At 62.0% G+C, this 25,445-nt stretch overlaps 3 protein-coding genes across 5 annotated transcripts; 1 reads left to right on the top strand and 2 right to left on the bottom strand.

Annotated features, from left to right (window-relative positions):
- Nucleotides 1–354: 354 nt before the first annotated feature.
- SMC1A (structural maintenance of chromosomes 1A) lies at nucleotides 355–17,676 on the bottom strand. 2 transcript variants are annotated; one of them, XM_084612197.1, is made up of 25 exons: nucleotides 17,554–17,676; nucleotides 16,043–16,231; nucleotides 15,838–15,950; nucleotides 15,518–15,721; nucleotides 14,401–14,639; nucleotides 11,799–12,057; nucleotides 11,279–11,419; nucleotides 10,934–11,016; nucleotides 10,271–10,478; nucleotides 9,384–9,569; nucleotides 8,183–8,362; nucleotides 6,772–6,918; nucleotides 6,377–6,514; nucleotides 5,880–5,996; nucleotides 5,126–5,232; nucleotides 4,811–4,952; nucleotides 4,411–4,556; nucleotides 3,871–4,024; nucleotides 3,568–3,678; nucleotides 2,855–3,011; nucleotides 2,297–2,451; nucleotides 1,855–2,006; nucleotides 1,529–1,598; nucleotides 1,181–1,291; nucleotides 355–904 (listed from the first exon to the last, which is right to left on the bottom strand). In XM_084612197.1, the coding sequence occupies exons 1-25, from the start codon at nucleotides 17,660–17,662 to the stop codon at nucleotides 821–823; spliced, it is 3,702 nt and encodes a 1,233-aa protein (XP_084468323.1). In that variant the 5' UTR covers nucleotides 17,663–17,676; the 3' UTR covers nucleotides 355–820. The 2 variants fall into 2 exon arrangements, with proteins under 2 accessions (XP_084468323.1, XP_084468324.1); XM_084612198.1 differs by lacking the exon at nucleotides 17,554–17,676 and adding an exon at nucleotides 16,963–17,108.
- On the top strand, nucleotides 17,661–22,475 carry RIBC1 (RIB43A domain with coiled-coils 1; the record flags this gene model as incomplete). 2 transcript variants are annotated; one of them, XM_084612199.1, is made up of 8 exons in its annotated part: nucleotides 17,661–17,817; nucleotides 19,121–19,245; nucleotides 20,020–20,101; nucleotides 20,538–20,873; nucleotides 21,220–21,338; nucleotides 21,545–21,772; nucleotides 21,891–22,057; nucleotides 22,290–22,475. In XM_084612199.1, 8 exons carry the CDS (start codon nucleotides 17,661–17,663, stop codon nucleotides 22,369–22,371), a joined length of 1,296 nt encoding a protein of 431 aa, XP_084468325.1. In that variant the 3' UTR covers nucleotides 22,372–22,475. The 2 variants fall into 2 exon arrangements, with proteins under 2 accessions (XP_084468325.1, XP_084468326.1); XM_084612200.1 differs by lacking the exon at nucleotides 17,661–17,817 and adding an exon at nucleotides 18,133–18,168.
- A 666-nt stretch (nucleotides 22,476–23,141) lies between these two features.
- HSD17B10 (hydroxysteroid 17-beta dehydrogenase 10) lies at nucleotides 23,142–25,257 on the bottom strand. The gene is made up of 5 exons (XM_084612201.1): nucleotides 25,060–25,257; nucleotides 24,715–24,879; nucleotides 24,416–24,544; nucleotides 23,769–23,877; nucleotides 23,142–23,581 (listed from the first exon to the last, which is right to left on the bottom strand). The coding sequence occupies exons 1-5, from the start codon at nucleotides 25,219–25,221 to the stop codon at nucleotides 23,391–23,393; spliced, it is 756 nt and encodes a 251-aa protein (XP_084468327.1). The 5' UTR covers nucleotides 25,222–25,257; the 3' UTR covers nucleotides 23,142–23,390.
- Between the last annotated feature and the right edge of the window lie 188 nt (nucleotides 25,258–25,445).

Genomic DNA, 25,445 nt, shown 5'->3' on the forward strand with positions numbered 1-25,445 from the left:
CACTTTCTGGTACCCCTGTGCCACGCCTGGCCCACAGCTCCGGGCCCCGAGGGCTGATGGCTCTGGTCTCAGCCAAGGGGGGGGGGAATCAGACCCACAGGCCCAGCCTCCCCCCCATCTTCCTAACAGACCCCAGTATCCCTCCACGTCAGATCAGCCCCCCCATTTTGGCCACCTCCCCTCACAGGCCCCTGGCTCGTATCTGGGGCCCCATCCCAGGGCACGTGCCGCCCTGGCAGGGAGCGGCAGGGGGATACACACACACAGCAGCAGGTCTGATCCCTTCCAGCAGGGGGCGCATGTATACACAACCCCCCACCCCCACCCCAAAGATTGACCTACTAGCCATCCAGGGAAGAGGAAAATCTGGTTTATTTTGTTGCAGAAAGACACATTCCACACACACACACACACACAAACACACACACACACACAGAGAGACAGGACTCGAAAAGCAACAGCCCGGTGATCCCTCCGCCACCCTGCCCTGCCCCCTCCCCCCAACTTCTCCCCTAATTCCAGCCCTCCCGGGGCTAAAACTTCCAAGCCTGATTCCCCGGGGGCTGGTTTTAAAAAGCAAGTTAAATAGCATGATTCTAAAAAGAGCATCGGAGGGGTGCGGGGAATTGAGGGGCCCCCCCGGGATAAAACCGCTACCCCCAGTATTGTGGGAGACAGGTAGCCCCCACCTTAGAGACGGGGGGGTTAACAGGCCCCCCTCGGACTGCACTGGCAGAGGCAATGAAATGGTTAAAAATAAATGGGGATGGGGGTTTAACCCATCACATCCCCCCACCCCCCATGGCAGCGTCCGGCCGTCTTATTGCTCATTGGGGTTCGGGTTGGCATCGGGGTACTTGGTGAGGTCAAAGGTCAACACTTTGCTGATCACGCAGTCCCCTTGCTGTGGAGAGAGGGAGGAAAAGGGGGGGGGGTCAAAGATGGATCAAAGGGGGGTCACTTCCCCCCACTCCTCCCTACTGAATCTGTGCCCCCCCCACTTCAGGCAGGGCCTGTGGTCCGTGCCGCCCCACCCCAATGCCCTGCCCTCCCCCAATCCCTGTGCCCCTGAAAACAGGCACCCCGACAGCCAAGCCTCCTGGGCCTCACCCCCGAGGGCTGGATGGATCGGACAGGGCCCCAGCCCCCAGCAGAGAAGTGGGAGGCATCCCCCCCGTACCTCGGGGTAGACCCCGATCAGGCTCTCGGCCTTGGTGTAGAATTCCTCCTTCAACGAGATGACGATAGCCTGGAAGTTGCAGGTGGACTGCTCTTTGATGTAGTTGGCCACCTGTGGGGGGCAATGGGGGGGTTAGTGGGGGGTCCCCTAAAACCCCCAGCCCACCCCCTCCCCCAGACCTTCCCCCCAAACCCTCTAAGCTATGGGGGCGGGTCAACGGGGCACCCCCTTCATGACCGCCTCCCCCAAACCACTTCCCTTTCCTCTACCCGCCTTCCCCCCAGCTTCCCGCCCATCACATGGCCCATGGAGGCCCCTCACTGTTGCCCCCCTGCCAGCCCCACACACCTTCCCGATATTGGTGTTGTCCAGCGCAGCGTCGATTTCATCCAGCACGAAGAAGGGGGCGGGTTTGTAGCTGGGCAGGGAGCAGAGATGAGGGGGTGACGGGGAGTTTGCCAATGACCCTGCCCAACAGCCCCCTGCTCTCAACCACTGTACCCCACTCCCCTTCCTAGAGCAGGAGAGAGAACCCAGGAGTCTGGCTCCCACCCCCTTCCCCCCCCCCGGCTCTAACCACTAGATCCCACTCCCCTCCCAGAGCCAGAGAGAGAACCCAGGAGTCCTGGCTCCCAGCCCCCGTGCTCTAAACCACTGGGCCCCAGCGTCCCTACCTGTGGATAGCAAACAGAAGGGCTAAGGCTGCTACAGTTTTCTCCCCTCCGGACAGGTTGTCCATGGGCCGGAACCGCTTGCCAGGGGCCACGCAGTTGTAATTAATTCCATCCAAGTACGGCTCTTCGGGGTTCTCCGGGCCCAGGAACGCCTACAGAGGGGATGGGAAGGGCAGTAAGGGGGTGGGGCCCGAATGAGGGGCAGCCTCTAGCCCCAGCATCCCCACTTTCAGATTAAAATCATACTAAAGTCTCTAGCCCTTATGACTGGGGAGAAAAGCTCAAAAGGCAACGGAGCCTGAGTCTGCCGAGAGCCTGAGCCCATCGCTCGCAGAGGTGTGAGCTGCCACATGCATCTCAATGGGGATTAACTCCCAACCCAATGTGGGGTGTGGGCGGAGTCACAGAGGGTACCAGATGGGGCGGGGGGCACAGAGCTCACCTGGGCGCTGCTGTTCCGCGACAGAGCCTTGTAGATCTCATCGATGTTCGTGGCCACGGACTCGAAGCAGGCGTTGAACCGGTCAAATCGCTCCTTCTTGATCTGCTCAAATGCCTGCTTGGCCTTCTTGGCGCGCTTCCGGGCCGCCTCAAACTCTGCGGGGTGGGGTGGGGGTGGTGAGCAGGAACCCAGGTGTCCGGGCTCCCACCCCCCTTCTCTAACCTACCAGATCCTGTCCCCCTCCCAGAGCTGGGGAGAGAACCCAGGAGTCATAGAATCATAGAATATCAGGGTTGGAAGGGACCTCAGGAGGTCATCTAGTCCAACCCCCTGCTCAAAGCAGGACCAATCCCCAGTTTTTGCCCCAGATCCCTAAATGGCCCCCTCAAGGATTGAACTCACAACCCTGGGTTTAGCAGGCCAATGCTCAAACCACTGAGCTATCCCTCCCCCCAGGAGTCCTGGCTCCCAGCCCCCCCACTCTAACCCCCTAGACCCCACTCCCCTCCCAGAGCCAGGGCGAGAACCCAGGAGTCCTGGGACCCAGGCGGCCGGTACCGTCGGAGGTCTCCTGGAACTTGTCCCGGACGCTCTCCAGCTTCTCCATGGCCTTCATGTTGGGGGCAGCGATGCGCTGGAGGACGCTCTGCTGCTCATTCAGCTTCTGCTGCAGCTGGTTCATCTCCTGCTTGATCTCGTCTTCCGCCTGGGCATCCTGGGGGCGGGGCAGAAAGGGGGGTGGAGCCAGCCACACTCATGCCCCGCCCACCGCCCTCCATGGGCCCATCCAGCCCTTTATCTCGCCTTCCCCCGGATCCATCTCCCGGGCCTCAGAGGATGGTGCAAATCGACAGTGGGGTGGCCTGGAGGGAGGAGACTTGAGAACCCTCATCCATTTTTACCATCAAGCGATTGTCTCCATGGAAACCCTTGCTGGCAGAGGAACCCTCTTCCCCCCCGCCCAGTGGCAGGGAGTCCCGCAAGGTCGCTGTGGCGGGATCTCCAGTGGCGGGGAGTCCCGCAGGGGAATCCCGGCAAGGTCGCTGTGGCGGGATCCCTAGTGGCGGGGAGTCCCGCAGGGGAATCCCGGCAAGGTCGCTGTGGCGGGATCCCTAGTGGCGGGGAGTCCCGCAGGGGAATCCCGGCAAGGTCGCTGTGGCGGGATCCCTAGTGGCGGGGAGTCCCGCAGGCTGCTGCCCACGGGAGTCCCACCCCCAGGCCCTGTGCGCCGGGATCTCCAGTGGCGGGGAGTCCCGCAGGCTGCTGCCTACCTTGAGGTCCTCGGACAGGTCGCTGTAGTCGATCTCGATCAGGGCCTCCCGGGCGTACATGTTGGAGGTGCGTTGGGAGCTGCTGACGGGCTCCTCGCCGTGCGCCCCACCCTGGGGGGAGACGGAGGTGAGGGGAACGTGAGCGAAGGAGGGAACGGGAAGCACAGAGCCCTCCCCCTCACTGCCCCATAATGCCACTCCACTCCCCGCTTCCCGCAGCGCCACGCCCCCCCATTCCTCCAGCCCCCATTTGTGCCCCCGCTGCCCCCCCGCATCACAGCCAGTCCCCCTCCCTTCCCCCACCTCCTCCTGGCTGATGTCGTCCATGGTGCCCTTGGAGAGGGGCAGTTTGATGTCCTGCATCTTGCAGGCCTGCAGCAGGTTGTGGCGGTCGCTACGCTTCTGCTCCAGCTTCGTCTCGATGGCCGTCACCTCCTTCTGCAGGTGGGTCATTTCCCTGCGGGGAGGGGGAGCGGGCCCGGGGTCACTGGCTGGCCCCGCCTCCACTGGCCCCGCCCCCTTCCCCACTGGGGGTCTATCATTCACTGGCCCTGCCCACTCTCCCAGCCCCACCCCCACTGCACCTGAGTCAGTGGCCCCGCCTCCAATGGAGAGCTACCATGGACTGGCCCCACCCCAAGGAAGCTAGATCACTCACTGGCCCCGCCTCCAGTGGGCATCTACCATACACAGGCCCCACCCCACAATGGGCCCAGGTCACTCACTGGCCCTGCCTCCAATGGAGAACTACCAATGCAGTGGTCCCACCCACTCCACCACACCCACATGGGGCAGGGCCAAGTGGAGACTGGCTCCCTGGCCCCACCCCCGGCTGTCACTCACTTGTTGGCCCCGCCCAACTTCTTGCGGATCTCCTCCATCTCGTGGTTCTTGTCGTTGACCTCGGATTTCTTGGCCAAGTGCTGGTTCTTCAGGTCCTGCAGCTGGGCCATGGTCTCGTCGATGATCTTCATGTGACGCTGCTCCTCCTGCACGGGGGAGGGCGGAGTGAGCCCCGCCCACCAGGACCAGAGCCCCGCCCACAATGCTCCTGGGGGAACAAGCCCCACCCACCACTGCCCATATGGCTCCTCTTGGACAGGGGGAGGAGGAAAGAGCCCCCCTTCACACCACACCCCAACACTGCTCTTCCGGGGTAGCTGGAGAGGGAGCCCCACCCTTCAACGCAGCACCCCCATGCCCATCCCCCCCTCACCACCTCCGCCCCCCCCTTGCCCGGTACCTTCTTGAGCTTCTCGATCTCGGCCTCATCCTTCTTGACGGTCTGCTCCCACATGTGCACCTTCTCCTGGTCCTCCTTCAGCTGGTTCTTCTCGAAATCCAGCTGGATCCCCAGCCGCGTCTTCTGGTTCTCAAACTCCAGCCTGGGGGGGGGGGGGGGAAGAGTCAGAGTGCAGGGTTCTCCTGTCCCCGTCCTCTCTAGGGGGCGCCGGCTCCCATCCGGCCACAGGGCAGGGACTGGCTGGTTCAGGGGGTAGGGAATGGGGCCTGGGGCCTGACCCCTCTAGGGGCCGCCAGCTCCCATCCGGGCCGGTACCTTTTCTTGGCAATCTCGTTCTGCCGCTTCACTTTCTCCTCCTCGAACTCCCGGATGTTCCTCACCCCGATCTCCCGGCAGAACTCCTCGAACACCTCGTCCTCCACCTGCCGGCGGGGGTGGGGGGTGTTGCTGTTAGACCCTGGCTGGGGGGTGCCCCTTCCCTGGCCCCATTGGACAGACCCAATTCTGGGTCCCGAGCTACCAACCTGGCATCACCCAGGAACTTCGAACACCCCGCACAGCAAACTGATCTCCCCTCCCTTTCAGCAGCAAAACACCGGCAGAAGCAGAGCCACAGACTACAACCCCCAGGATGCAGCATGGGAGTGCAGCAGGGCAATGCCACGGGGACTACACCCCCCACAATGCACTGCAGCAGGGCAATGCCACGGGGACTACACCCCCCACAATGCACTGCAGCAAGAGAGAGCAAGGGACCAATGTTATTTCGACTACATCCTCCACAATGCATTGCTGCAGAGCAATGCCACATGGACTACACCCCCCACAATGCATTGCAACAGCTTATCCTCAAACTACATGCCCCCCTATAATTACCACACCAGGCCGCCTGGCAGAGTGTAACCCCCACAATGCATTGCAGCAGGGGACAGGCCTAAGCAATGCCACAATGTCTGTCCCCCACAACGCACTGCTTCCAGGACACGATGCAGACTACATCCCCCACAATGCACCACTTCCAGCATGCAGCAGACTATGCCCCCCCACGGCCAGCATGCCTCAGGCTTACCTGGTTCATCTTCTCCTTGAGGTCCTTCATCTCCCGCTCCCGGCTCTGGATGATTCGCTTGATGTCGTTGATGCGGGGCCCAAAGTTGGCCAGTTCACTCTCCAGCTTCGACTTCTCCTGCGTGGGAGGGTGTGGGGGGTGTGAGATGGGGGGCAGAATACCCAGCTGGGGAAGCAGCCTACCTTCCCCCGCATCGGCCATTTCCAGATCCCCTTACCCTAGCAGGCCCCCCAACCCTATCCCCACCCGACCGCAGCAGGCTCACAGCAGCCCCAATCTTGTCCCCCCACACCCCAGCAGGCCCCGCATAATCCCCCAAGACTTTTTACAGCCCCAATCCCCACCTGGGGAACATCTGTCCTGGAGACCCCGCCAATGCCACCTCCCAGAAACAGGTGTCTGGGGGCAGAGACTCCACAGTCCATTTAGCCAGCCCCCCTCCAAAGAACGGCCAAGTCGATAGCAGTAGCCCAGGGGCAGTCGCTTTACCGCCGTACCTGGAGGTTCAGGGCGAGGTGACGGGTCTTGGTCTGTTCCAAGTCGCTCTGGGAGTATTTCAGGCGCATCTGCAGCCCGTGGGCTTGGGATTGTACCTGCCGCAGCTCAGCCTCTTTGCGCTTGGCCTTCATTTGCTCCTAAAAGAGAGGATTTTAACAACAGCCTGATGGCTCACCCGCTGCTGAGATGCAGCCACCTCTAGGGCAGAGCAGCTGGGGAACAGCCGCACATAACGCCGCATGGAGACGGCTCACCCGGCACTGAAATGCAGCCACCTCTGGAGCGGGGCAGCTGGGGAACAGCTGCACATACTGCAACGCAGAGCTGCCTAGCTCCCAGCACTGCCTGCCAGGAGAGAGCCCCCATACTGGATCCAATCCCCAGCCTCCCTCACCTTTAACTCCTCTGTCAGCCTCTCCTTTTTCTCCTTCAATTTATCCACGGCCTTCTCGTCCCAGCGCCGGGCCTTGGCCTTCAGGTCGCTGGCGCCTCCGGAGATCACCCCCGACTTCTGGAACAGGGTGCCGTCCAGGGCGACCGTCTGCAGGGGTGAGAGCACGGCAGGTCAGGGCACGGCTCCTGCGATGCACCGGGCACGGCCTGCCGCAGCCGGGGCGAGGTTCAGGGATATCGTCTAGACGGCCTGGAAAGGGGCTGCAGCGAACTAGGGACACCGGGGCTAGATGAAATGACCATCAGGTGGGCAGAAAAAAACTGTCCTCAAAGACTACGGGTCGCTGTCAAACTGGGAGGGCGCATCCAGCTCCCGAGGGGCTTGGTCCTGGGGCCGGTGCGATTCGACATTGTCACGGACGATTCGAGCGAATGTGCGGAGAGCGGGCTTATGAAATCTGCAGCTGAGCCAAGAGGGTCGCCAGCCTTTCGGAGGGCGGATTAGAGCCGGGGTCTGAATTCAGCAAGATGGCAGGGAGCCAGGACGCCTGGATTCTCTCTCCAGCTCTGGGAAGGAAGTGGGGGTCTAGTGGGTTAGAGTCTGGCGGGTGGGGGTGGGAATCAGGATTTCTGGGTTCAGTGTCCTGGGTCCAGCTCGGGGCACCGCACGTGGGAGCGGGTCCGGGGAAGGGCGACAAAGATGATCCGAGGTTTTGCAAACCCGACCTAGGGGGAAGAGGCTGTGACATGGGGCGTGTTAGTCTGGAGAGCGTGGGGGGTCCTGGGGGCTGATAACAGGCTTCAGAGCCGCGAAGGGCTGCAGGAAAGCGGCCAGGATCAGCGGTTTGCTGCGCCCACTGATGGCAGGACGAGAAGCCACGGGCTTTATCTGCAGCAGGGGAGACTGAGGCTGGCAAGCAGGAAAAGCTTCCCCGTTCGACGGGGAGCCAAGCGCCGGAATCGGTTCCCAAGGGGGATGTGGAAGCCCTGTCATGGGAGGGGGTTGGGCAAACCCCTGCTTGGGTGGCCTAGGCTGACTCGGGCCCGACTCGGTGCCGGGGGGCAGACGGGACACCCTGTCGAGATCCCCTCCAGGCTCAGTTCTAGTATTCTGCCATGTGGCTCCGGCCCCTGCAACGCACCAGGGTGGGGAAGAAAGCCAGGGGGGCTGGGAACCCAGACTCCTGGGTTCTGTCCCTGGCTCTGAGGGAGTGGTATCTAGTGGTTAGAATAAGGGGCTGGGAGTCCAGACTCCTGGATTCTCCCCCCAGCTCTGGGAAGCAAGTAGAAGGGGCCTAGTGGTTTGGGGGCGGGGCTGGAAGCCAGGATACCTGGGTTCTCTCCCGAGCTCTGAGAGGGAAGTGGGGGTGTTTAGTCGGTTGGGAGGCAGGACGCCTGGGTTCCCAGCTCACCTTGTGCCTCTGGTGGCCCCCGAAGGCGATACGCCGGGCGTCCTCCACATTGTCACACACCAGGGCATTCCCGCAGGCGTACTGCAGGGCCTTCTTGATGTGGGGCGGCTCATAGCGGATCACGTCGATCACCAGTTTGGCCCCCTTCAGCTCCCGCAGCTTCTCGTCCGTGGGCTTCACCTGCGGGGGGGAGGGGGAGAGATCGCAGGAGATCCCCGGTGCAGTGTGTGGGGGGGGTGATCACAGAGCCAGTGGGGAGAGGAGGAGACAAGCACGTGGGGAGGGGCGGGGAGCGCCAGCCAGGGACCCCTTGCTACCAACTGGCAGAGCCCCTGGGAAACACGCGGCCAGCTAACACTCCCGGGGTCACCCATCAGCACTGGAAATTAGGCACCCCCTGGCAGTGAGTTCCCCAGGTTGACTGTGCGTTGAGTGAAGGAATATGTTAGCTCGTTTGATTTAAACCTGCTGCCTGTTAATTTCAGCGGGTGATCCCTGGTCCTTGTGTTACGTGAAGGGGTGAATGACACGTTGTCCACGCCAGTCACGAGTTTAGAGCCCTGTCATATCCCCGCTCAGTCGTCTCTTTCCTAAGCTGAACAGTCCCGATCTCTGTAATCGCTCCTCAGATGCGAACGGTTCCAGACCCCCAATTGTTTCCGTTGCCTTTCTCTGTACTTTGCCCCAATTCTAATATAGGTTTCGAGAGACGGGGCGCCCAGATCTGCCCACAGCATTCAAGGCACCATGGATTTACACAGCGGCACGGTGATATTTTCGGTCTTATTCCCCATCCCCATCCTATATCCAAGCGCCGTGGGGCTTTTGGGACGGCAGCCGCGCACACAGAGCAGGTGTCGGCCCAGAACTACCCAGGACGAAATCGATGCCGACGGAGTAAAACCGCAGCCTATTTACGAAGGAAAGACAAAGGCTCGGGTGGGTACGTCCCAGGCTGCGAAGAGCCAGGCCGTGAGCGGTCTCGTGAAAGGGAGCCCCAAGTGCTGGAGGGGTCTGGGGGGAGCTGGCACGGGCTGGGCGTGGATCTGAAGGGGAGTCGGGGGGCTGGCATGGGTTGCTTTGCGGGGAGCATATCACAGAGGGGCCAGGCACTCGGGGGTCAGCGTGTGCCTATCGCTGACGGGGGCCGAGAGGGCAGGCGGCGGGGGAGCTGCAGGTGGGGAGGGGAAGGGGGGCTCACCTCCAGGTAGTCCAGGGGGAGAAAGGTCTCCGGCTCGCCCCGCTGCTCCTTGATGTACTGGATGCAGTCCCGGCCCGTCTTCTCTGAGTCCACAATGATGGCGTCCATGTTCTTGCCCAGCACCTTGGTGACAGCAATCTGGTATTTCTTCTGTGTGGGCTGGCAGAGGTCGATGAGCCGCCCGTACTGTGTGGGGGGACGAGGGAGGGACAGGGGGTGAGCGGGGCAGGGACCCCCCACTCCCTGCTGGTCCAGAGACCCCCCATCCAAGAGCCCCTTCCCAGAGACCCGCCCCCCAAATCCATCTCATTTCAGAGACCCCCTCACCCCTCCTGATCGAGACCCCCAAATCTCACAGCCTCTTTCCAGCAACCCCCAAAATCTCTCCTGTCCCAGAGATCCCCCACCCCTCCTGTTCCAGACCCCTCCAATCTCCCAGTTCCTTCTCAGAGACCCCCAAAATCCCTCCTGTGCCAGAGACCCCCCAAATCTCAGTCCCTTCCCAGCCTCCTAAAAATCACTCACCCCAAAGAGTCCCCCACCTCTCCTGTTTCAGACATGCCCCCAAGTCCCTCCTATTCCCAAGACTCTCCCCCAACTCCCTCCCATGCCAGAGACACCCCCCCATTCCCAGACACTGCTGCAATCCCTCCTGTCCCAGAGCCCCCCCAACCCCTCCTGTTCCAGAGACCCCCAACGCCCCCATGAGCTCCCCAACCAATGGGAGACCCCAGCAAGCCAACAGTCCCCTCCCAGTTGTCCCTCTCCCCCCAAAATTACAGAGCCAGAGACCCCCCCCCGCCACCTCTCTCCCCCAGGCACCTGGCCCCACCCCCCATGCGCCAGGGGAGCCAGCCCCCCATAGATCGCCTCCCCCCGCCACGCACCACGGAGCCGGGATAGAGGCGCTTGATGCTCTCCATGATCTCGGCCTTGCGCTGCTGGCGGCTGTTCTCCTGGCGGTCGATGCGGGCATCGCCCAGCTGCTCCATCACCTGGTTCAGCTCCTTGTTGATTTCGTCAATGCGCCGCTTGGCCAGCTCCACCTCCTCAGTCAGCTCCCCCTCCAGCTTCTTCTGCTCCTCCAGCGACTGCCTGCGGGGGGCGCCGGCGACTGCTCAGGGGACCGCGCCTCCCTGCCCGGGGAGGAAGCCCCCTGCTCCCCCCAGTACCCCCTGCCTGGGAAGAGTGTCCCCATCTCCCCCAAGTACCTGCTGCACGGGGACAGCGCCCCCTGTTGCCCCCAGTACCCATTGCCCTGGGAGAGTACCTCCTGCCAAGCCCCCCACTCCACCCATTACTCATTGCCCGGGGACCGCGCCCCCTGCTGAGCCACCCACCTTGCTCCATGCAGCAAGTGCCCCCCAGTACCCACTGCCAGGGGACAGCACCCCCTGCCAACCCAGCCCCCGCAGCACACTGCCCCCCCAGTACCCACTGCCATGGGAACACCCCCCCGCCGAGCCCCCTGGTCCTGATTGCCAGGGGAGAGCGCCCCCTGCTCAGCCCCCGGAGATAGCGCCCCCTAGTGCCAGCAGGGCGGGGCGTACTTGCTGGTAGCGATGTACTCCTCCAGCTTCTCAATCCGCTTCTGATTCTCCTCTATCTCCCGCAGCTTCTGCTTGATCTTGGCCTGGGGAGGAGACACAGCGTGAGGTGGATGGACAGACAGACGGCTGCGCCGTAGACGGGGGCAGGGTGGGTTGCAGGGCCTGCTTCCGAGCCCAGGGCTTAGACATCAGGAAGGAGCTCATTAGCCTCTGGGCTCGTGAGGGCTGCACCGAGAGGGAGGAGCTGAAATGGGCGACAGGGGCGGGCGGCGTGGGGAGCATGCCCAGGGGATCCCGGTAGTGCGGGGAGAGAAAATTGGGGAAGGATCCTAGGTCCGGTCTCACCTCGGTCTCCACTTTCTTCCTCTCCTCCAGGTCCAGCCGGTCCTGATCTGCTTTCTGGTCCCGGTTAAATTTCTCCAGCTCCTGGGCCAGTGTGGCAGCTCTTTTACTGGCCTCTTCCTTTAGCCGGTGATATTTCTTCACCTGCAAGGGGGAAGAGAACAGGACAGCAACAGCATCAAATCTCAGCTGCAGAACGACACTGCACGGGGAGGGGTCGCTTGGCACTGAGATGCAGCCACCTCTGGGGTGGGAGAACTGGGGAGCTGCAATGCCACACACCAATTTAGGACAGGAAATGAAAGAAAATCCTGTCTGTAACTGAAACTGCAGCTGGCTCATTCTGGGGGGGGCAGAATAGGATCCCCAAGGTCAGAATTGACCCAGATGCCGGGGTTCACACTCCAACGCCTCAGAAAAAAGGATCTTAATAAATACAATGGTTCAGGGCATCATTCCTAGGCAATCTCTGGCAGCCTAGCCCCCCGCCCCGCTCCCTGCAGCCCAGCACCCCACCCTGTACCTGGTTCTCTTCCAGGGTGAGGTCTCGCCCCTGGCTCTGGCTCTCCTCCTCCATGCGCTCCTCAAACTCCTGCCGAGCCTTCTCCACCGACAGCATCTCCTTCTCCAGCTCGTCCATGTCGCCTTTGCGCTTCTTGTACTGCTTCTGGGCATTCTGCAGGGACTTCTTGGCTGCCTCCAGCTTCTTGATCTTGTGAGAGGTGTTCTCCTTGGCCTTGATGTACTGAGGCCGCTTCTGGTTCAGCTCGGAGTCCTTCTCCCTGGGGAAGTGGGGGGGCACCATGGGTTACAGATCCCCACCCGGCTCTAGGCTGTGCCTGTAGGATCCTAGGACATCCAACTTGGACAGCCCACCTGCTCCATTCTAGATTACAGCGCTTCTAAGGTGCATTTCTATGCCATTCTAGACAACCCAACCTAGACAGCGTCAGCTTGATTGTGCTAAATCATGTTTCTAGATCATACGTAATGTTCTAGGACACCCAACCTAGTCAGTGTCACCTACCTCATGCTAAATCACCACATTTCTAGCTCATACATGATGTTCTAGAACAGGCAACCTAGACAGCGTCACGTTCTTTGCTCTGAATCACCCTGTGTCTACGCCATACATACATAATGTTCTAGGCCACCCAACCTAGACATTGTCATCTGCCAGACCTGTGTATCACTGTGTTCTAGACCATACACCTGTAGTGTTATAGGCCACCCAGCCTAGCCACTATGACCCTGCCTCATTCTAAATCACTGTTTCCAGAGTTTACATTCATATAATTCAAGGCCACCCAACCTAGACAGTGTGACCTGCTCCATTCTAGATCACCTCATTCCGGAGCAGTGGTTCACAACCTGTGGCTCGCTTCCAGCCCAATCAGCACACAGCTGCATGGCCCATGTGAAATCCTCAGGGCCATACAGATAGTATATATAGTGTGTGAATGCAGCCCACATAACACAAAGAGAGCTGCATATGCGACCCACAATGGTAAATAGCTTGAGAACCACTGTTTTAGATAGTATATTCATACTACTGTAAACCATCCTCCCCAGACAAGTATGCTCTAGATCACCTGAGATGTTCTAGATCAACATTTTTGGATCTATATCCATCCCGTTCTAAGCCACCCAACCTAGACAGCATCACCTGGCCTATTCTACACCCCATTTTCTAGGATACCAGAGTGGCATTCCAGGCCATGCAATGCAGACAACGTCATCAACCTGATTCTAGAGTGCGCATCCAAAATGATGTAGACCACCCACTCCAGACAGTGTTACCTGCCACATTATACATTACCTTGTTCTAGAGCATATGACCATACTGTTTCAAGTCACCCAATTTATAGTTCACCCACATTCCTGCACCATCGGCTCCTGTTCTAGATCAGCCATGATTCTAGAGGGGACCACGCCCACCGTCATTCTAGAACAAGCCCCATTCCACACTGTTCCACCACCAGTCCCATTCCAGAGAAACCTCCATATACCACACCCATTCTAAACTATACTAATGTGGAGCTAGACTGACCTAACCTCGACCAACCACCCCTTGTTCTAGACCACGCTACTGAGATCAGAATCACCACTCTACTAAATTTAATCACCTCCTTCCAGCGCAGGACATGTTCTAAACCTAACTCCATTCTAGAATGTAATGCGACCCTGCTGGCTTCAGCCAACCTTACTCAAACCATACTGCTGCCCCGTACTTTGGTTCAAGACCTAACTCAGTTCTAGACCATCCTTCCAAACCATCCCTCTTAAAGACTATACAGCCGCTCTCAGCTCTAGACCCAGTTCCTTTTAGACTGCACCCAAGAAGCCCAAGACTATATCAGTATCCCCTCATTCTAGATTGGGCTCCTTACCAAACCACAGCACATGCATCGGTCCTGCCCCCCACTCCTTTTCTAGAATCTTACCTCCAGTTCTACAGTGCAGCCCTATCCCCGCTCCTGGTTCTAGTGCCCCACAGCGGTTCTAGAGTATAGCCCACACCTGCTCATGTTCTGCCATCTAGCTCCCATTCGAGAGTAAGACTCTGCCTGTAGTGTAATGTCCCATTCTAGAGCAAAGCCTTCACCTGTTCTAGTGCAACCCATAATTTTACAGCACAGCTGCCCCCCGATGAAGCGAGCTGTAGCTCACGAAAGCTTACGCTCAAATAAATTGGTTAGTCTCTAAGGTGCCACAAGTCCTCCTTTTCTTTTTGCGAATACAGACTAACACGGCTGCTACTCTGAAACCCCTTTCTAGTACAACCCCAGGTTCTAGAGTGCTGTGCGTACCCACTCATGCTCTAGAACAAGACCCAGCTGCAGTGTCCTCCATCCCATCCTAATGTGCTAGACCATGCTCTAGACCAAGAAGGGGGAGGGCCATTCTAGAGCTCACAAGAGCTAGAGCCCTTCTCCTGTTCTAGAGTGCGCAGCGACCTGATCTAGAAACTTTAGTCCTATTCTGCAGTGCACTGGTCCAGATTGTCTTCATACTCCAGTTCTAGGTCATAACAGCACCCTCTTGCTCCAGTGTCTTCCAGCCCCACTCTGGAGCACGGTCCCCTCCCGTTCTAGCACCCAAGTTTTACAGCATGCTGCCCTCACTTGATCTCCTTCTCGATCTGCTGCTGCTCCCTCATCATTTTGCCCAGCTCCTTCTTCTTGTCCTTGAGCTCATCCTCCACCTTGTCCATGCGCTTCTTGTCCTTGTCGATCTCCTTGTTCTTGGATCCCAGCTCCTTGTTGAGCTTCTCGATCTCGGCCTCGTTGTGGTACAGCTTGAAGAGCTGCAGCTGGACCTGGGCCCGCACCACCTCGTCCTTCAGCCGCTGGTACCGGTCCGCCTGCCCAAGTCATGTGTGCAGTAAACACCAGGTCAGGGGAGATTCCCACCCCACCACCTCCTCCCTCTTCTGCCCTGGCCCATTGGAAACCTCGCCATACCTCCTCCTCCTTCTGCCCCCCAACCACCCCTGCAGATACCACCCTACTCCCTGCAGATACCTCTGACGCAGGCCAGTCAAGGGATCCCACTCCACCCTCTACCCCCACCCTGATATCCTGCCCCACGCATTAGGGATAATGCCCCACCCTTTACTGCCTCCAGAAATCCTGTCTCCCCCCTTCCTCCCAAGACATTCCTCCTTCTCTGTCCCGCTGAGGGAACCCCACTCCAGCTCCAACCCCCACCTGAAGATCCCACCTCCCGCTCCTCCTGCTGCCCCTGCCCTTCTAGATTCCCCTCCCTACCCCAGCCCCTGCCCCACCTTCTTCTTGTGTGCACAGCCTCATCCGCCCGCCCCCTCATACACTAGGGCTCCCCACAGGCTCCAGAAACTGTGTCCAGCCCCCTACTCCCCATGCCCTCCAAATCCCAGACAGATCCACCGCCCATTAGAACCCTCTCACAACCCCCACTCCCCACCCTGCTCCCACCTGACCCCCAAGTCCCACCCAGCCCCCAAACTCCCGTCCACTAGAACCCCCCTGCGCCCCAAGACTCATCCAATACCTCCCAGATGCCCCACCTGCTAAAGCCCAGCCATCCCTGAAAACACGTCACAACCCTTAGAGACACCACCCCAGCCCCTATATCGCTGTTCCACAGCCCCTACCCCCACTAACCGCTCAGAAAGACTATCTCCTCCTGCCTCCCACACACCCAGAGATTCCACCCCACCTCGTTCTTCCCCGCCCCACGGGCCCAGTGAGCCCCCCCCACCTCCTCCTTCTCCTGTTTGGCCTCCTTGCGCTCAGCCGCGATGTTCTTCTTGCGGTGGTAGTTAAACTGCGTGTCCTCCTCGGCTTTCACCATCTCCTTCTTGCGCTTGTCGTACTCCTGGGCCAGCTCCCCTGAGCGGCTGATCTCCTCGAACAGCGCCGTGCGCTCCTTGGGGTTCTTCATGGCGATCGACTCCACCGCCCCCTGCGGAGAGTGGGCCAGGGCTGGGTCAAGCTCACAGACCCAGCCCGGTCTCTATCCTTTCCCCCCTCCTCCCCAGCCTGGATGGCCCCACAAGCCGTGCACCCCCTGCCCCTCACCTGGAAGACGAGAAAGTTCCTGGCTTTGATGAGGATCCCCAGCTTCTCCAGCTCCTCGCTGTACTCGCTCAGCTGCACCACTTTGTTATTGATCTTGTATTCTGACGAGCCCCCTGCAAGGGATGGCGGGGTCAGTCCCAGCAGCGCCAGGGGCGAGCCCCCCACGGCCCAGCCCCTGCTCCCCAGCGCCCCCCCCGGGTCTCACCCACGATGACACGGGCGAAGGTGCGGTCCTCGGCCCCGTCCTCGGAGTACACCATGCTGACGAAGGCCCGGTTGGCGGCCGGCTTGCCCACGGGCGCCCCGTGGATCAGGTCCCGCAGCGTCTTCACCCGCAGGTTGCTCGTCTTCTCGCCCAGCACAAAGCTGATGGCGTCCATGAGGTTTGACTTGCCTGGGAGAAAAGGGGGTGGGGGTCTCAGCGCCCTGGGGCGGGGCTGGCGGGGGTGTCTCAGCGCCCTGGGGCGGGGCTGGCGGGGGTGTCTCAGCGCCCTGGGGCGGGGCTGGCGGGGGTGTCTCAGCGCCCTGGGGCGGGGCTGGCGGGGGTGTCTCAGCGCCCTGGGGCGGGGCTGGCGGGGGTGTCTCAGCGCCCTGGGGCGGGGCTGGCGGGGGTGTCTCAGCGCCCTGGGGCGGGGCTGGCGGGGGTGTCTCAGCGCCCTGGGGCGGGGCTGGCGGGGGTGTCTCAGCGCCCTGGGGCGGGGCTGGCGGGGGTGTCTCAGCGCCCTGGGGCGGGGCTGGCGGGGGTCTCAGCGCACTGGGGGGGCTGGGCTGGGGGGGTCTCAGCGCCCTGGTGTGGGGCGGGGCGGGGGGCTGGGCTGGGGTCTCAGCGCCCTGGGGCGGGGCGGAGCTGGGCTGGCTGGGCGGGGGGGGTGTCTGTCTCAGCACCCCGAGGCTGGGCTGGGTGGGGGGGTCTGTCTCAGCGCCCTGGGGCGGGGCTGGGCTGGCTGGGCGGGGGGGTCTGTCTCAGCGCCCTGGGGCGGGGCTGGGGGGGACCTGGACTGTACCACGTGCCTTTCAGGGAGGGTTTGTCCTCAGGACTAAGCGACCCCTCCCAAGGGGGGTGTTGGTCAACGGCCCGCACCATCCCCCCTCCCCCACACGGGGGGTGGTTTCCATGGACTGTACCATTCCTCGCTGGGGAGTCCCATGGATTGCGCTGCCCCCCATGGGGGGTGTCCATGCCCCCCACTAGCAGCCCCTCCACCACAGGGACATGGCGCCCGTGGACTGCCCCATCCCACCTCTGTCCCTCGCATGCGGGGGGCGGGAACAGTCCCACGGACTGAACTATCCCCCACGGTGGGAAGGAGGGTCCCGCGGGCCGTGCCACCTCTCGTAAAGAGGGGAGATTTCCGTGGACCGTACCACACACACCCGTTGGGGGGGGGGCTTCCGTGGGCCGTACCACCCGGCCAGTGGGGAGGGGGGTTCCACGGGCCGTACCACAGACACCCGTGGGGGGGGCTTCCGTGGACCATACCACCCCGCCAGTGGGGAGGGGGGGTTCTGTGGGGACGGGGGTTCCACGGGCCGTACCACAGACACCCCGTGGGGGGGGCTTCCGTGGGCCATACCACCCCGCCAGTGGGGAGGGGGGTTCCGCGGGCCGTCCCACTTTTCGTGAAGAGGGGGGTTCCGTAGGCCATACCAAAGACCCCAGCGGGGAGGGGGCTCCCGTGGGGCGGGGGGAGACGCGGGCCGCACCACCCCACTTACCGGAGCCGTTGGGCCCGATGATGGCCGTGAACCTCCGGAAGGGCCCGATGATTTGCCGCCCCTTGTAAGACTTGAAGTTCTCGATCTCGATCAGCTTCAGGAACCCCATGGCTGGGGGGCTGCGGGGGGGGGGGGGGAGGGAGGGCTACGGCGGCCCGCGCCGGACACGGGGCCCGCGAGCGGTCGGGCGGGAATCGCGGCTCGGCCACAGCCACCCCCCCTCCTCCCGGAGCCGCCAGCAGAGCAAATCTCGCGAGAGTTCAGGTAGGAGGGGCTAAGGTGGGCCCGTTTGCAGAGAGCGCGCGGCTCCTTTCCGTCACCAGGCCGCGATTCAGAACGAGATTTGCATAGCAGCGTCACGCCTCCTGGGGCAATTTGCATATAGGGTCCCGCTCCCGGCGTTTTCTCCGCGCTGATAGGGCCGCGCCTCAGAGCCTGATTTGCATATCGTGACCGCCCTCTGCGCTCCCGCCCCGCTGATAGGCCCGACTCCGTCATTTCCATAAAGGGACGGTTGGATGGCACCAAGTGGGAAGGGGGAAAGGGAATGGGCTGTCCCGTTACCAGGGAGACCAGGCTCTAAACAGAGAGAGAGAGAGACGGGTGGGGGCTTCGGTGAGTGGGAGCCCGGCAGCCAGAGGGCGAGGGGCCAGGGACCGAGGTCAAAGGGTAGGGAGACGGGGTCAGAGGTCAAAGGGCAGGGCGAGGGGTCGGGGGTCAAAGGGCAGGGCGAGGGGTCGGGGGTCAAAGGGCAGGGAGGGGGTCAGAGGTTAAAGGCAGGGAGAGGGGTCACGACGAGGGTGCTCAGAGGCTAAAGGGTGGTGTGAGGGGGTCAGGGGTCAAAGGTCAGTGCAAGGGGGGTCAGAGGGTTAAACGGTACAGTGAGGAGGTCAGATATTAAGGGGGTGAGGGGTCAAAGGTCAGGGGAGCACCCCAAAGGCAAGAGGTCAGGGGTCAAATGTCAGTGCAAGGGGGGCCAGAAGGTTAAAGGTTACAGCAAGTGGGTCAGATATAAATGGGAGAGGGGTCAGAGGTCAAAGGGTAGAGTGAGGGGGTCAGAGGTTAAAGGGTAGGGAGAGGGGGTCAGGGCAAGGGTGTTCAGAGGCTAAAGGTGGTGTGAGGGGGGCCAGAGGGCTGGGGGAGGGGCCCGGGGGTAAGAGGGCAGGGTGGGGGGGGGGTCAGGGCTTAAAGGGTACATCGAGGATGTCAGATATTAATGGGAGAGGGGTCAAAGGTTAACGGGGTGGGTGTGGGGGTCAGAGGGTAACTTGCAGATAGGATGGGTCAAAGTCAGAGGTGGGGGCAGAGGGTAAAGGTCAGGAGGCAGATTCCCCATGTCCAACCCTCAGCTTCGGGGACCCCAGATTTAATCCCCCCTCCTGCCAGAGCAGAAAGGTTCTCCCCAGATCTTTCACAGCTCCACAGGAACCAATGCCCTGATCCCCTCCACTGGGAGCCCGGACTCCTGGGTTCTCTCCCTGGCTCTGGGAGGGGAGTGGGGGTTGGTTGGTGGGCGGGAGCTGGGAGCCAGGACTCCTGGGTTCTAACTTTCTTTCCTCCCACGTAGGCGCCAAGATGCACAAAGTGGACCTACTGCTGGAGACCAAGGAGGCGGCTGCCCGCGAGGCGCGGAGGGAGCGAGAGAAGCAGCGGCTAAGCCGCATCTTCAACTCACGCCACCGCACCATGGGGGTGAGCCCCGCGGGGACCCGCTGCATCCCCCAGGGGGTGCAATGCTGGGAGAGGGGCTGGATCTGAGCCCTTCCCCCAACCGGAGCCCAGAGCAGGAGCAACGGCTGACCGGCAGGGAGGGCTCTCACCTACACAGCTCCCGTGTGCTACCCCCTCCAAGGGGCATTTGGCGCCCATCACCTGCTCAGTGCTTGGCCTCACCCATCTGGGTATCAGGGAGCCCTGACAAAGTTGGGCACCATCTGCTGTGGAACAAGCTGAGACCCAGCACCTAATTTCACTCAGCGGCCACCTAGCGGACACCAGACAGGAGTGAATGGTTTTTAGATCAATGGTTCTCACACTCTTGTACTGGAGACCCCTTTCACACAGCAAGCCTCTGAGTGCGACCCCCACCCCCATAAATATATAAAAAAAGTGTTTTTAATGTAACACCATTATAAATGCTGGCAGCAAAGTAGGGTTTGGGGTGGAGGTTGACAGCTCACAACCCCCCCATGTAATCACCTCACAACCCCTTGAGGGGTCCCGACCCCGAGTTTGAGAACCCCTGGTTTAGATTGGTTTAGACTGGGTTCTGTCCCCGGCACTGGGAGGGGAGTTGGGTCTGGTGGTTAGAGCGGGGACTGGGAGCCAGGACTCCAGGGCTCTGGGAGGGGAGCGGGGTCTAGTGATTCGAGGGGCGAGCTGGGGAGTCAGGACTCCTGGATTCTTTCCGCAACTCTGGGAGGATTTTTGCCTCCTCAGTAGCTCTCCCCTGCCCTTCTCCCCAAGGTGGACATGGAAGCCCTGAGGAGTCAAGTGGAGGAGTGGAAGCTGAGAGTGGAAATGGAAAAACGCCGGGATGAGACCTATGGTGAGAACACTGGACAGTCCTGCCTCGCCCACCCCTTTGATCTCTGGGGGAGGTGCCCCTGAACCCCAGCATCAGAAAACAATGCGTGGGGAGTAGGCGAGTGAGATGGCAGGATAGTGGGGGTCCTCTGTCTCTGACCAAGATGAGGACTGGCTGTGGCAGGGAGATCCCAGCTATTCCAGCCCTGGTCTCTCCAGCAGGGGGCGCCATGGGGGTTGGGGCAGGAGAACGGGCTCAAGATGGGGGGAGATGCCCACTACTCCAGCCCTGACCTCTCTAGCAGGGGGTGCTATGGGGAGTGAGACAGGAGTACTGGCTGCTAGGAGGGGCTCCTTGCTACTCCAGCCCTGGTCTCTCCAGGAAGGGGCCCGGTGGGGAGCTGGGCAGGAGTGCTGGCTGGTGAGGGAAGAGGGGATCTGACCCTCTTTCCCCACAGGCGCCGAGCAGGTGCTGTGCGACCGGGTGGCGCAGATGCTGGAGGAGGAGGAACGTCAGAGGGTGCGGCGCCTCCACCAGGCCGTGCAGGAGTTCCGGGAGCAGGAGCAGCCACCCCACACCCGGCGGGAGTGGGACCTGTACAACCCCGAGGGCCTGCGCCTGGACCGGCCAGCCCGGCTCAGCGACTATGACCCACGCTGCGGTCCTGCCAGCCTGCAGCGCTTCGCCGGCGAGGACCTGGCGCTGCCCACCCGCCGTCGGCTGCAGCAGTGCCGCAGCCTAGAGGACCAGCGCGCCGAGCGGCAGCGGGCCCGAGCCGACGCCCAGTATGCAGGTGGGAGCATGAGCACAGATCTAGTGGTTAGAGCAGGGGGAGTGCAGTGGCTGGGACCCAGAACTCCTGGGTTCTGTGGGAGAAAAGTGGAGTCTAGGGATTTAGAGCAGGAGGAGGGGGCTGGGAGTCAGGACTCCTGGGTTCTACGGAAGGACAGTGGGGTCTAGTGCTGGTTAGAGTGGGGGGAGCTGGGAGTCAGGACTCCTGGGTTCTACGGAAGGACAGTGGGGTCTAGTGCTGGTTAGAGTGGGGGGAGCGGGGTCGAGTGCGTTCGATCAGGAGGGAGGAAGGACTCCTGGGTTCCCCAAGTAAAGCCACTCAGGGGCTCTGTGCACTGTCCTGGCAGACACGCTGGAGGATAAAAAGCGGGTGGAGCTGGATCTGCGGGCACAGCAGCTGGCCCAGCTGGAGGAGGAGTGCCGCCGGGCCAAGGATCTTGCCACGGCCGACTACAACCGGGCCCAGGTAACGCCCTGGCCACCCAGGGGCTGTGGAGCTGGCAGACCTTGGCATAGGTTGGACAATAGGGCTGGCTCCTCCGCCCCCAGGGATTTGTGGGATACCAGGTCTCACCTGTTCCCTTGCCCTGGTGGGATGTCAAGGCAAGACCACTCTGGGGCTGAGGGGGTCCCCACGCCTGGGGCTCAGGGGCAGGTCTCCTCTCCCCCCAGGCAGCGGAGGCGGCGGAGCAGCACCGGCTGGCGTGTCAGCGGGAACAGGCAGACAACCAAGCCGAGATCCACAACCACCTGACAGGGCAGCTGCTGACAGAGGATCCAGCCATGGCCGAGAGCCTGCTGGGGCCTCACCGCATCATCACCGACCGCTGGAAGGGCATGAGCCCGAAGCAAGTGGAGGCCGTGTGGAAGGCCCAGGAGGAGCAACGCCGGGAGAACCAGGTCTCCAGAGGAAGGGAAGGGAGGGATTCCAGCAGTGGGGAACGTGGGGAGCGCAGCCCAGTGCGAAATGGGGCACCGTTCCCCCCCTTCACCTGCCCCTCTCTCTGCCCCACCGCAGAGGCTGCGGGAGGCAGAGCGGCAGCGGGAGGCTGAGTGGGAGGCGCAGCGGCAGCTGGCAGCCCGCGCGGCCACGGCGCTGGAGGAGAAGGAGCGCTTGTCCCGGCTACAGCTGAGGAGAGGCCTGGATGCCTACAACCAGCAGCTGGCACAGGAGCAGAGGGCACAGTGAGTGCCCCCCTGGGGGGGGCTGGGCCCTGGGGGCTGGGCTAGGGATCCCTGAGGAGCAGGGCAGGAGTGGGTGCAGGAAGAGGTGGGGCTACCTGAGGTGCGGAAGCAGGAGGGGGAGAGATGGGGCAGGGGCAGAAGTTGAAGGGGCAGGGCTAGGAGGTACAGATTACAGAAGGGGTGGGGCCAGGTGAGTTAGGCTGGCGGCTAAGCCCCGCCCTTTGTCTTGCAGGCAGCAGTACCTGCAGAGGGAGGTGTACACCAATCCGCCCAGCGCCCAGTACCACCTGCAGTTCAACACCAGCAGCCGCTAGGCCCAGCCCCGCCGCACCAACTTCGAAAACCCCATGGACCACCCCCGCCCCAAAGGGACACGCCCCATCCCCGCCTCCTGCACCGCCGGGACACGCCCCGTTCCTTGCCCCACCGAGATATACCCAATCCCCACCCCCTGCCCCAATCACTACCCCCACCCTGCTGGAACATACCCAATCCCCAGTTCCCTACCCCACGGGACACGCCTAATCCCAGCCCCCTTCCACACCGGGATACCCCCAATCCCAGCCCCCTGCCCCAATCACTATCCCCACCCTTCTGGCACATGCCCAGTCCCCACCCCCTCCCAGGACACAACCAATCCCTGCCCCAAACACTACGCCCACCCTGCCAGGAGACACCCAATCCCCCCATGGACACCCCTGCTGCCGGGACACACCCAAGGCTCTCCCCTCCTATGAGCGGGACGCCCCCACTCCCCCCTTGCAGAGGGGATCTGACACTCTGCACTGTTCCTTCAGCCACAGCGGCATCCAATAAACCCTCGTGCCCCAAAGCATACTGCCCCCCCCAAGTCTGTAGGGCAGGGCAGGAGAGTGCTACACACCCTTCCCCGCATGTCCCTCGCAACCCGGCCCCCGCCCTGCCCACACCGCCCCCAGGAAAGGGCAGCAGTCAGGAATGGGAGAGGAGTTGGAATTCGTGGTTACAGCCGGGAGCTGGCAGCCAGGACTCCTGGGTTCTCTCCCTGGCTCCAGGAGGAGAGTAAGGGTTCGTGGCTAGCACAGAATCCCGAGCACTCCTGAAAGCACATTGAGACAATCGTTTATTAAGGCCCAGACGCCGACCGGGGGCAGGAGTCAGAACAGCTCAGACCCCCCTGCCCCCTGCCCCCCCCCCCCGTCCTCATTGTGCGGGGGGACGAATCACTGCAGGAGTCCATGATTAGAGTCCAGAGAGGGCGGAGCCACAGAAGGGGGGGAATCAACCCCACCCCCTTTCAGGGGCAGCCAGGGGAGGGGGAAATCAGCACCCCCCTGAGGCGTGGGGCAGCGGCTCAGGGCTGCAGGCGGATGGCCCCATCCAGGCGGATCACCTCCCCATTCAGCATGGGGTTCTCCACGATGCACTGGACCAGGTGGGCGTATTCCCCGGGTAGCCCCAGGCGGCTGGGGAAGGGCACCTGGCGAGCCAGGAACGTTTGCACTTTCTCGGGGAGCCCTGCCAGCAGGGGGGTGGCGAACAGACCTAGGGGGAGAGAGACAGTGAGGGGGGGGGCTGGCTCTCTGCTACCCTCCCAGCTCTGCCGGTGCCCCTCAATCCCAGCCCCCAGGAGCCCCCCGCTACCTCCCCAGCTCTGCCGGTGCCCCTCAATCCCCACCCGTAGCCCCCTTCTCTCCCCACACCAGGACAGGAGCCACGCTGGGGTTGGTACCTGGGGCGATGGTGATGACACGGATCCCCATTGGGGCCAGATCCCTGGCGATGGGCAGGGTCATGCCCACGATGCCCCCTTTAGAGGCAGAGTACGCAGCTTGACCCACCTGTACGACAAGCAAAGCATTAGCTGGGGTGCAGGGACATGGGGGACTGCCGGGGAGAGCAACCTCTTCCCAGCCTCCTGCCTGCTCCCCACAGCACAGCACCCCCTCAGCGTCCGGCCCTGCCTGCCAGGGGAGAGCACTCCCTGCCCAGGCCCCTGCCCACAGCACAGCACCCCCTCAGCGCCCGGCCCTGCCTGCCAGGGGAGAGCACCCCCTGCCCAGGCCCCCGCCCACAGCACAGCACCCCCTCAGCGCCCAGCCCTGCCTGCCAGGGGAGAGCACCCCCTGCCCAGGCCCCCGCCCACAGCACAGCACCCCCTCAGCGCCTGGCCCTGCCTGCCAGGGGAGAGCACCCCCTGCCCAGGCCCCCGCCCACAGCACAGCACCCCCTCAGCGTCCGGCCCTGCCTGCCAGGGGAGAGCACCCCCTGCCCAGGCCCCCGCCCACAGCACAGCACCCCCTCAGCGTCCGGCCCTGCCTGCCAGGGGAGAGCACCCCCTGCCCAGCCCCTTGTAGCACAGCACCTCCTAGGGCTCACCTGGCCCTCGAAAGCAGCCACGCTGGCTGTGTTGACAATCACTCCTCTGTGCCCATCGGAGTCAGGGGCATTCTTGCCCATCTCACCAGCACTCAGTCGGATCACGTTAAAGGTGCCAGCAACATTGACCTGGGGGGCAGGGCAGACAGATCAAACCAATGAGCCCACCCACCACCATATCCCACCCCCAAAATCCAGCCCCTTATCCCTCCTTGGTCCCCTCTCACCACCATGGTGTTGGCAGGGCAAAGGGGATCAAGGAGGGGATGGAGGGAGCGGGTCCCTCCAGCCCCACTCACATTGAGGACCCTCTGGAAATCCTCCAGGTTGTGGGGCGTGTCCTTCTTGGCGTTGTAGGTCTTGACAGCCACGGCAATTCCAGCACAGTTCACGGCCAAATCCAAGCGCCCAAACTTCTCCCGCACCAGGTTCAGGACCCCCTTTACATCCGCCTCTGACGTCACCTGAGCCACCAGGCAGGGAGGAGAGGTTAATCCATGTCACCTCCGCGCCAGACCCCACTCCCCTCCCAGAGTCAGCGAGAGAACCCAGGTGTCCTGGCTCCCAGCCCTTCCCTGCTCTAACCCACTAGTCCCAACTCCCCTGCCAGAACCAGGAATAGAACCCAGGAGTCTGGGACCTACATCAGCTGGAGCAAAGACGCATTGTTCCCCCAGCACTTTGGCCACACTTGGCCCATCCGATGTCGGCAGGTCCACGATCACCGCGCTGGCTCCCTGCTGCACCAGGCGCTCGGCAGTGGCGCGACCCAGGCCAGAGGCCCCACCGGTAACCAGGCCAACCATTCCCTGGGAGCAAAAGCAGAGGAAGGGAGCAGTGAATACAAAAAAAAAAAAGCCCTGAATACCACCCATAGCTTTAATGAGCTATCCCAGACCCCCCCATCTCACGTGCATAATGGACTGTCCCTACAATCCTTTCTTCCTCTGACCATAATGGTTTCTCCCAGACCCCCCCATCACATGTGCATAATGGTCTTTCCCTACACCTCCCTCTTTGCCTGTGCATA

This window comes from Lepidochelys olivacea (genome assembly GCF_965140295.1).
Source record: "Lepidochelys olivacea isolate rLepOli2 genome assembly, chromosome: 23".
NCBI classification, from domain to species: domain Eukaryota; kingdom Metazoa; phylum Chordata; order Testudines; family Cheloniidae; genus Lepidochelys; species Lepidochelys olivacea.

Excerpts from the sequence above, each read along its gene's own strand:
- SMC1A (XM_084612197.1), bottom strand. The coding sequence starts at position 17,662 with ATGGGGTTCCTGAAGCTGATCGAGATCGAGAACTTCAAGTCTTACAAG. Across the intron at positions 11,017-11,278 it reads GGAAGAAAGTGGAGACCGAG|GCCAAGATCAAGCAGAAGCT; the intron begins GTGAGACCGGAC and ends TCTCCTCCCCAG. Across the intron at positions 1,292-1,528 it reads ACAACACCAATATCGGGAAG|GTGGCCAACTACATCAAAGA; the intron begins GTGTGTGGGGCT and ends TGCCCCCCACAG.
- HSD17B10 (XM_084612201.1), bottom strand. The coding sequence starts at position 25,221 with ATGGTTGGCCTGGTTACCGGTGGGGCCTCTGGCCTGGGTCGCGCCACT. Across the intron at positions 24,880-25,059 it reads GCGTCTTTGCTCCAGCTGAT|GTGACGTCAGAGGCGGATGT; the intron begins GTAGGTCCCAGA and ends CTGGTGGCTCAG. Across the intron at positions 24,545-24,714 it reads ATTTCCAGAGGGTCCTCAAT|GTCAATGTTGCTGGCACCTT; the intron begins GTGAGTGGGGCT and ends CCTGCCCCCCAG.